This window comes from Salvia miltiorrhiza, chromosome 4 (assembly GCF_028751815.1).
Source record: "Salvia miltiorrhiza cultivar Shanhuang (shh) chromosome 4, IMPLAD_Smil_shh, whole genome shotgun sequence".
Taxonomy (NCBI): Eukaryota; Viridiplantae; Streptophyta; class Magnoliopsida; order Lamiales; family Lamiaceae; genus Salvia; species Salvia miltiorrhiza.
Genome location: NC_080390.1, coordinates 24,953,185 through 24,963,224, shown reverse-complemented (window position 1 = coordinate 24,963,224; position 10,040 = coordinate 24,953,185). Strand labels below are relative to the sequence as shown.

Sequence of the window (10,040 nt, the reverse complement as noted above, 5' to 3'; positions counted from 1 at the left end):
TACAGTCGAGAAGATCAGAGCTGGAGTCAGATTCTTTCGACACGATCATCAACAGTTTGTGCATCCAATTCTCAAGTAAGTATTTCCTAACACCTATGTGCAGCTGTTAAATTCATAGGAGCATGTTAGGATTTAATCGTTGTATGATGAATTAATAATAACCAAGAAACGATCATCGGGCAAGCGGAGCATTAATTCAATTTAATATTCCTTCAGATATGTCTTTCATTTCCCAACAAATGTACATCTTATGTTTATTAAAAGTAAATATTTCTATTAAGATTTAGTATTCAGGGTTTTGGGTTTAGTTTTCAGGATTTAGTGTTCAAGGTTTAGGATTTAGTTTTCAAGGTTTAGGGTTTAGAAAATATAATACTTTATATTGAATGAAGGTAAATATTTATATTAATATAAATATACATTTGTGCTAACAAATGTATATCTTATGCTTATTAAAAGTAAATATTCCTATTAGGGTTCAAGATTTAGTGTTCAGGGTTTAGTTTTCAAGGTTTAGGATTTAGAAAATATAATACTTTATATTGAATAAAGGTAAATATTTATATTAACATAAGTATACATTTGTGCAACAAATGTATATTTTATACTTATTAAAAGTAACTATAATCTTAACAAAAAAATAATTATTTATATGAACAAATGTAATATTTCAAATTATTAATTTTTCACTAAAATTGCTATTTTTACTCGTGAAAACTTCTAATTTTAATTGTTGTCTTTTGTAAGAAAAAAATAACCATTGATATAAATAAAGGTAATATTTAAAAAAAAAAAACAGAAGTAAATAAAAAAATAGAAAAAAAGTACTCCCTCTGTCCCACGAATCTTGACATGTTTTCCTTTTTGGGCCGTCCCACGAATCTTGACACGTTTCCTTTTTGGGCAATAATTATTACCTTCTCTCTCCTACTTTATCATCTTTATTATATTCTCTCTCCTACTTTATCACTTTTATTATCTTCTCTCTCCTACTTTATCAATTTTATACTTTATTAATTACACACTTAAAACACTAATCTACAATTCCTTAATTCACGTGCCGAACCCAAACGTGTCAAGACTCACGGGACGGAGGGAGTAATTATTGTCTTAATAAAAAGCAATTATTCATATGAAGAAATGTAATATTTCAAAATTATTAATTTTTTCACAATAATTGTTATTTTTACCCACGAAAACTTGTAAAACTATTGAAATGATGAAAAGTAATGCTTCAAAAACATTACTTTTCTTTTTGTCATAATAATGAATGAAATAGAGATTTATTAAAAGAAAATGAAAAACAAACGAAACACCCTTGAGAGCACAGAGAAGCAAACTAAGGGCCGAGCCTCGTTAAAACCGCTTTAAAGAAAAACCCCGTAGGGAAAACCTCAAAGCGGAAAAAGAGTACTCGTAAGAAAACAAAAAACGTCGAGGGAGCGGAAGGAGTAGCTTCGAGAGCTCCGGCCGGACCATCGCCCTCAAGCTACCCCGGCTCCACCCAACAGAAGCGAACCAAAACACACAAAACCGAGCCCTAAGGACAGACCCGAACGAGCCACAGCAGGCAGCCCGCAGCAGCAGCAACGACCGTCGCAGCCAGCAGCTGTCCAACCCGCCCCAACCATCCCACCAGCCGAAAAGCACCAACCACAGCCAACATCAAGCCCAGCAGCAAAGACAGCCACGACCAGCAGCAGCAGGACCAGCTCGCCCCAACCAACCCGCCAGCCGAAAAGGAAAGATCGCAACAAACAGCTGACACCAACCACAGCCAACATCACCGAACCTTCCTAGAGAAGCTGTGCGTTGTGATGTCCGCAACCACAAGCTTCCGAATAGCTTCTATCCCAAACGGCCACCAGCCCTCTGGCTGCGTTAAATTGGCCATAGCATCTGCCACGGCATTTCCTTCACGAAAGATATGAGAAACACGAAAAGTTATGTCATTAAGGCGAGCTAAAGTGACTTTCCAAGCCGCATAAAAACGCCAGGGAACAGCCAACGAGCGATCGTCCAGAAGCTTCACCACATATAGAGAATCCGCCTCCAACCAAAGTTTGTGCCACCCACGCGAGTGCGCAATGGCAACCGCGGTGATAACGGCAAGTAACTCCGCCTCAAAAGCATAACCCTTGCCACCTTTCAAGTGAAAACAGCCTCTGACAACACAAAACTTATCCCGATAAACCCCCCCAGCCGCGATATCGCCTGGGGCACCTGACGCTGCCCCGTCAGTATTGACTTTGATCCAATCCTCCACAGGAGGCCACCAGCTGACGCTAACAAAATTCAGAGGCGGGGCAGCCCGCATAGAAACACCTATGGAACGAGTGATCAGATAATCAGACCACAAATTAGAAGTATGGCCAAGTTTAGAGAACGCCTCATCCACTTCTTTGAAGGACGCCTTTGCAAAAGCTAAGACGCGTCGCTGCTCAAAAGGTTGGTCTTCAAAAATAGCTTTATTACGTAACGACCAAATACACCACAAAATGTTAGCAATCCCCAGCTTCCAAAAATTCTGAATAAAAGAACAGAAAGAAACTTGCCACGTCTGAACTAAGAAAGAATTGATGTCCACACAAGCCATAAGATGTGGCATATGAAACCACGTGAGGAACTCATTCCAAATCGGGGTCACACTGGGACAGCTCCAGAAAATATGGTCGAGATTCTCCGCATCCGCCATGCACAAACTACAACGATTCGGGGCAATAAGACCATTCCGCACCAATTTATCCATCGTAGGAAGGCGTCCATGAATGATACGCCAGCAGGTAATCGAACGTCTCACCGGAATAACCTTATTCCAGATCCAAGAACCCCAAATAACCTTAGGAAAACGATGCCCAATTTGGGCAAAAGCCAAAGCCGCGGTCACATCCCCACGGAGAGACGGTTTCCAAAACCGGCCATCTTTCTCCCCCACGAACTGGCAGGTGATGATATCCACCACCACCTCAGGATAGCATTCAATAAAATTCGCCGAAAAGTGCCAGACACCATCGCGAAAGTAATCTGCCACCGATTGATGCAAAAACTCGTGCATGAAGGAAGGAATGGCAATTTTATCATAAATTTTGTAACCGAGCCAATCATCTGTCCAAAAACGGGTGTGCTGCCCGTTACCCACAAGAGCATAAGAGTTCTCCACTAACTCATCAACCTCCGACTTGACACTCAACCAAAAAGAAGAACCCACCACCGACGCCTTTGCCAAGCCAAAACTATTCAAATAACGAGAACGGAGAATTCGGAAAATAAAATCCTCTCCCTTTAACAGCTTCCAGGCCATCTTCATCATGTAGCAGCGATTCATCACCGCAAAGGACCGAACTCCTAGGCCTCCTTCCTCCTTGGGAGCGCAACAACGACCCCAACTCACGGCACAGGTCGGTTTTTTATCAATGGAGCCCGACCAAATGAAGTTGCGGCAACTTCTATCCAGTTCGTGGAGCAGCGATCTTGGCCAGCGAAAAACCATCATCGAGTGAACAATAGAGCTTCTGACCACAGAGTTAACAAGACAGAGACGACCCGCCATGGATAACTGTAATCCCTTCCATTTTGAGAATTTCTGCACAATTCTCTCTTTGATACTCATGAAGTAAGAAGCACGCGGTCTCCCAACAAAGAGAGGGACGCCCAAATACGTGGTCGGGAGAGATCCCTGAGTGAAACCCAAAACTCTATTGATCCCCTGCGTCATAGCATAGGACACCCCACGACCAAAGAAGATTCTAGACTTCGCTTGACTGCAAATCTGGCCCGAAAGCTCCCCATAGAAATCCAAGATATGCTTAATTTTCTTCGCATTCCTGACAGAAGCACGGCAAAAAATAAGCACATCGTCCGCATAGAAAAGATGAGTCGGGAAATCCGACACTCTATCAAAACCCATGGGCACCAAATGACGCGAGGTAACGCAATTCCTGATAATGTAGCTAAGAACATCCTCAGCAATACCGAAGAGGATAGGGGAGAGAGGATCGCCATGCCTAACCCCACAAGAACAAGCGAAGTAACCGCTAAGTCTCCCATTATATAAGATAGATATACGAGCCGACTCAAAAATCACCTCGATCCAACGAATGAACTGATCGTGATACCCCATGGCGCGGAGAGCAGCAAAGATGAAATCCCAGCGCATGGTATCAAAAGCCTTATGAATGTCGATTTTACAGGCAAAGTTTGACCCGCGATTAATACGATTCATGGTATTGAAACCTTCCGAACCCATCGCAATGCAATCATGAATAGATCTCCCAGAAATAAAGCCAAACTGATTTGGAGAGACAGAAGCCGCCGCAACAGAACTGAGCCTAGACGCAAGTACCTTAGAGATGATTTTGAACAGGAAATTCGCCAAGACAATGGGCCTGAGATCAGAAACCGAATCCACCAGATCTTTTTTCGGAATCAAAATTAAGGTGTTAGAATTACACCCCACAGGTAAGTACGTGTGCAAGAAGAAGCTCTTGACCGCCTTGATCACATCATTCTTAATCAAACTCCAGCAGTTTTGGAAAAACAAGCCGGAAAATCCATCCGGTCCAGGAGAGCTATTTCCATCCAAACTAAAGACAGCCGCAGTGATTTTCGTGTCATCCGGAATAGAGACAAGCCCCTTATTCTGCTCCTCAGTGATAACCAAATCCACGTTAGCCTCTAAAGCCGCCAAATCCACCACATCAGAGGCCGTGTTAGTGAATAAAGAAGAAAAGTGACCAATAATGTGCTGCTCAATGACATCCGAGTCGTAAACAATATCATTGCCAATCCGCAAATGCCCAATATGAAGCTTATCTTTCCTGAACTTGAGCATCTTGTGAAAGAAGCTCGTGTTTTTATCACCATCCATGAGCCACGCAACTCTACTCTTCTGCTGAAGGAGACTGTTTTTTTGCGATAAAAATCTATTAAGCTTCGCTTCGCAACTTACTTCCGCATCAAATCTGCTATCATTGTAACCCAAATCCACAATAGTCGCCTGAATATCAGATAAATCATGTTGAGTTTGGGCAATGGCCGAGTCCACATTCCCAAACACCGACTTATTCCAGCAACGTAAAACACCCTTTAAACGTTTTAATTTCAACATAACAGATAACATAGGGCATCTCACATCAACACCCATGTTCCAAGAGTCAGCCACGACATCCAAGAAATTCGGATGAGACATCCACATGTTCAAGAACTTAAAAGATCTTTTAGTCGGAGGAGCAGCGAAGCGACACTGTAGGACGATGGGGGAGTGGTCCGAAGTAGCGCGAGGAAGAGCATGCGTGTTAATCGTTCCCCAAAGATTTGCAAACGAAGTGGAAAAAAGGGCCCTGTCGAGGTGAGATTCTACATGGTGAGGCAACAGTCTGCGCCCAGACCAAGTAAAACGAAGGCCCGAAGTGGGAGATTCAATGAAACCCGAGTCTTCAATGAAACGGCAGAAGTCTCTGCAAGCCCCCCTAGGCGGAAGCACCCCACTAATACGCTCATGCGACCCTTTGACCGCATTAAAGTCGCCGATGAAAACCGTGTTGCCCTGAGCAAAATGAAGAAGAATAGTCCAAAGAGTCCAACGCTCACCAGGATCGTTAGAACCATGGATAATGGCCAGACGGAAATCCATATTCTGCCAATGACAATCAACAATCGCCACTTGAGGAGAAGAAAAGACAACATTAGCAGTTAAAGAAGGCTGTACAAAAATCCATATGTTGGAACGCATGGAAGGACGGTAATTTTGGTGAATAGGATCAAGGTGAAGCGACCTCCAGAACGAACGAGGGACCTTAGTAAAATCAGTTTTGGGCTCCAGCAAACCCAAAATAAGAGGCTTAAAAGAGCAGCAATGCTCTTTAAGAAGGAGCTTAGAATCATCCGTAAGCCCGCGGATGTTCCAAACCATGACGTTCATTAAAAACTTGGATCAGAGAACGGGTGCTCGCCCGCTTCAACTTCAGCTGCCCACGATCTCGCCGTCACGTTGTGCATGGTCTTTATAGGAGCTGAGCCAGAGTCATCCACCACAAAACTCGATGGCGTTAACCCTAGTTCGGCCTTCTGCCTCAAACGATGTTTTATACTTTCTTCCGCAACCTGAGAAATTGAAGGACGAATTCCTCTCCCCCTTCCTGTACCTGGGGGTCTCCCCCGTCCTTTTTTGACATGCCCTATTGTTTCCTCCTCCGCCTCTCTAGCCTCTCGAGCATTAATGTAATTCTCCAATCTTTGAATTTTCAACGCCTGCTCAGCTGCTATAACTTTCAAATCCTCGTCGCTTGTCAACTGATCCCGCTTCTCCGAACCAGCGCTCAGATCAGCAACATTGTCTGTAGGTTCTTCAGATTGAGAAGGCTGCGAGGTGTCCGCTGGTATGGTAACCAAAGCCAGCAGATTCGGACCAGGCATAGTACTTAAAACCCCCCGTTCTGTCCCTTCACTCGAACAAACTCTCTGCTCCTTCTCCTCATCTTGAAGACTAGTTAGAGCATTGAACCGATTCGATTGGGGGCTAGAAAACTTCCCAGCATCCTCCTTGTCTTTGGTCGAAAGAGTAGCAACCACAGGAGGGTTTTGCTCCGCATCATCCCTTTCTATGTACGAGGGAATATTAGTGTCCACATCATTGTTTTCCTTATTCGTTTCCTCATTGACATCCACGACCTCCTCTGTCATCTCCTTCGGCTGCCATGAAGGTATGGAAACCTTATCTGTCCGCTTTTGACCCTCCACAATATTTGGACGAGCCTTCAGTTTCCTTTTGCACTTATCCGCCGTGTGCCCAGTGATTCTGCAACGAGAACAAAACGACGGTATAGATTCATAGCTAAATTCAACAAAACAGGATGAAGTTCCTTCATCCAAATAAACCCCATCAAGAAGGGGCAAGGCAAGATCAACTTCGATCAGAATACGCGCAAAATGCCCAACTTCCGCCGAAGCCGAGCAACTATCCATACGTATAGGATGTCCGACCGCACGCCCAACCACAGCAATGACTTCCGGATGCCAAAACTCCAAAGGCAGATTGTAGATCCGAACCCAAATTTGTGCCAGCGAAGACGACTCCTTGTAAGGATCAAAGAATTTTGTCCATTCTCTGAGTCTAACATAGCCAGAGGACAGCTCAATCACCGATTTTGATTTCGCTATCTTCTTATCCTCCATGCACTTAAATTTCATCGTGAAAAACCCTTTCCCCATAGGAATGCACTGCCAATCAGAAACTTTCCAAATAAGTTGCAACTCTTTTTTGATTTCCGCAATAGGCTTCGGCTTATCTCCTTTCCGCAGAATCATACGTCCAATAAGAGCATATTGAAAGGAAGCAACTTGTTTCTGGTAAAACTCCTGTGGAATGGAGATGGTCACAATATCTCCTTCCTTCTTGTGTGAAAAAGCTTGAAAGCGGTGCGCAGGGACATCAGGCTTCCTACCTTTTGGAGCAGCAACTTCTGCGTACGCAGGTTTAGGGTTTCCATCTCCGTTATCGCGGCCCGTCACAACACTAGGGTTAGGGTTAGCGATAACCCTAGTGCCTTGATCCATCGACGTAGAAGTTCTGGTAGCAGCAGAAACCACAACAGTAGAAGTACCGGCCTCCGACCTCGAAGGGAAAGACGTAGGCATCGAAGGTATGGAACTAGGGTTCCCCGGGATGAAGTTCCTAGGTGGAGACAAGCGAGAAAAGTTATTTGAGATCACCGGAAGGTTGAGGGCCGACCTGTCCAGTTGATCGGTAGCCATGAAAACAAAAACGGCGAGCTAGGGTTTCACACGCAGAGAGAAGAGAAGCTTCATCCGGATAAATGTTCCGTATAATCTTAGAATAATATAAAAATAAATTAAATACAAACAAAACAAAATAAAAAAAACATTGTAAAAAATCAAAAAAAGAAAGAAAAAAAAATTAAAACAAAAAAACAAAAAAAAAACGCATATATAAAAAAACAAAAAAAAGAGGAGAAATCGCAAGAAAAAAGAGGGAAAACAAAAAGAGGAAAAAAGAAGAATTAAAAAAAGAGTTCTCAAAATGCATCCACTAGGTTTGGAACCTCGTGACCTTGGGGTTAATATAGACGTGAGGCACAAGCAAAAGTTGGTGCATCAAGCCTCTTTCATTTTATTTTTAACTGTGAAAATAAAAATATAACGTCTTCAATTTGGGTCGGATCAAGACGGACCCAACCCATCACATGGGGTGCGGTTGACAGTTGACTGCATAGGAGACCAACCCTTAGAGCATCAGCAATGGGGGCTCGCTAGCCGGTGCGAGCCCCCCTCTTCCGCACCGCCGGTGCAGAGCACCGATGCACTCCAGCGCGTCGGGTGCAAAGGGCAGCGCGTGTCGCAACCTCCCTATTTTCAGCGTTTTACATTTAAAAAAAATCAAAAAATCAAACAAGAACTGGCAGAGAGACGTTGGCTTTGTGACCTTTTTTTTGCCGTTGCCATTTTTTCCTTTTATTTTTTCCTTATTTTCTTCTATAAATATGTTCATTCACTCCCTATTTGTTTTACTTCATCTCTTACTACTATTATTCTCCATCTTCTATACTTTATTTTCTCACAAAACCATGGAAGGTTATTGGAGAAATTATTGACGTGAACACCCCCAAAATCCATCTTTCGGCGAATCAAATGCATTCGGCCAAGGATTCTCGCCGTTCACGCAAGAATCAAATGTCTTTCAAGCGGCCACTAATTTGAACGCTCGATTTGTCGCGGCGGCTGGCCCCGAGCCCGACGTGAAGGAGATTGCTTCTATGCCGGCGACCACCAAACAACGTGGTAACTGCTATCTGTTGGAAACGATACTCATATGTTGTTTGTATCTCGAGCACACTCACGACTCTGTGGTGGGGACCGATCAAAACTCAAAGGAGTATTGGGGCGCCATCTGCACAACCTACAATGCTCAAAGGCCCCAATGAGCTATTACACGCGATATCAAACAAATCAAGTCACACTTTCAACGCGTGGCGAATGACTGCAAGAGGTGGAAGGCCTTGTACAAAAAGTGCCGCAGTAATTGGGCATCCGGCATGAATGATGATCAAATCATCGAGCAAACAGAAAAAATGTGGATTGCCGAATTTCGTGCTAAGTTCAGGTATGCGTATGCATGGAAGGTATTGCGCGAGTCCAAGAAATTCGCAAGCATCGGCGAGGATGTCCACTCGGATAAACGCTCGAAGGGCTCGGACAGTCACGGCACAACGACTTCTAGCGACCAAAGTATCTCCACACGGCCCCAAGGGCAAAATGCGGTGAAGAGAGACAAAGAAAAAGGCAAGAAGAATGCGGAGACGTCGGAGGAAAATACTCGAGCTCTTGGGTACATGGCGGAGATGGTGAAAGCTATGGGAGTATTCTCCCAAACTCAACACGACCTCGCCGATAGCATGTTGATGAGTAGGGACACCTCTCAAATGAATCCCGACGAGTTGGCATTTCACTTGGCCAAGATGGCGGAAATCAAGCAATGCAACAATATTCCATAGATTTTAGAGAGTTTTTTTAAAATTTTAAGTAATTTAGGATTTTATTTAAGGGATGGAATTGTGTGCGGACTCCCGCATAGTATGCGGCTGGGTCGAGTCCGCCTTGACCCGACCCGAATTGAAATATTATATTTCAGAGTTTCATAAATGAAATCAATAATGTTGTGTGGTGCAGTGGTTATGTGCACCCTTCTTATCTCAAAGGTTTACGAGTGCAAAACTCAATTCCCCCATATTTTTCACTTTTTCGTTTTCTTGCTTCTTTTTTGGCGTTTTTTTTTTTATTTACTTTTTTTTTGTGCTTTTTTACTTAGCTTCTTTTTGGTTCTTTTTTTTTGTGCTTTTTTGTTTTCTTGCTTCTTTTTTGGGGTTTATTTATTTATTTATTTATTTATTTATTTATTTTTCTGTGCTTTTTTACTTGCTTCTTTTTTGGTTCTTTTTTTGTAGTTTTTTATTTCATTTATTACTTTTTCCTAGCACTTGAGGCTTGAACCACGAGATATTTCTTTATAATGAAAGCAATAAAAT

At 43.1% G+C, this 10,040-nt stretch overlaps 1 protein-coding gene across 1 annotated transcript; it reads right to left on the bottom strand.

Moving 5' to 3' along the window:
• Positions 1-1,783: 1,783 nt before the first annotated feature.
• On the bottom strand, positions 1,784-5,911 carry LOC131023198 (uncharacterized). Its single transcript, XM_057952741.1, has one exon. It carries the CDS (start codon positions 5,909-5,911, stop codon positions 1,784-1,786), a length of 4,128 nt encoding a protein of 1,375 aa, XP_057808724.1.
• Positions 5,912-10,040: the final 4,129 nt, after the last annotated feature.

What these genes read in the sequence shown, in the direction of transcription:
- LOC131023198 (XM_057952741.1), bottom strand. Translation starts at nt 5,911, where the DNA reads ATGGTTTGGAACATCCGCGGGCTTACGGATGATTCTAAGCTCCTTCTT.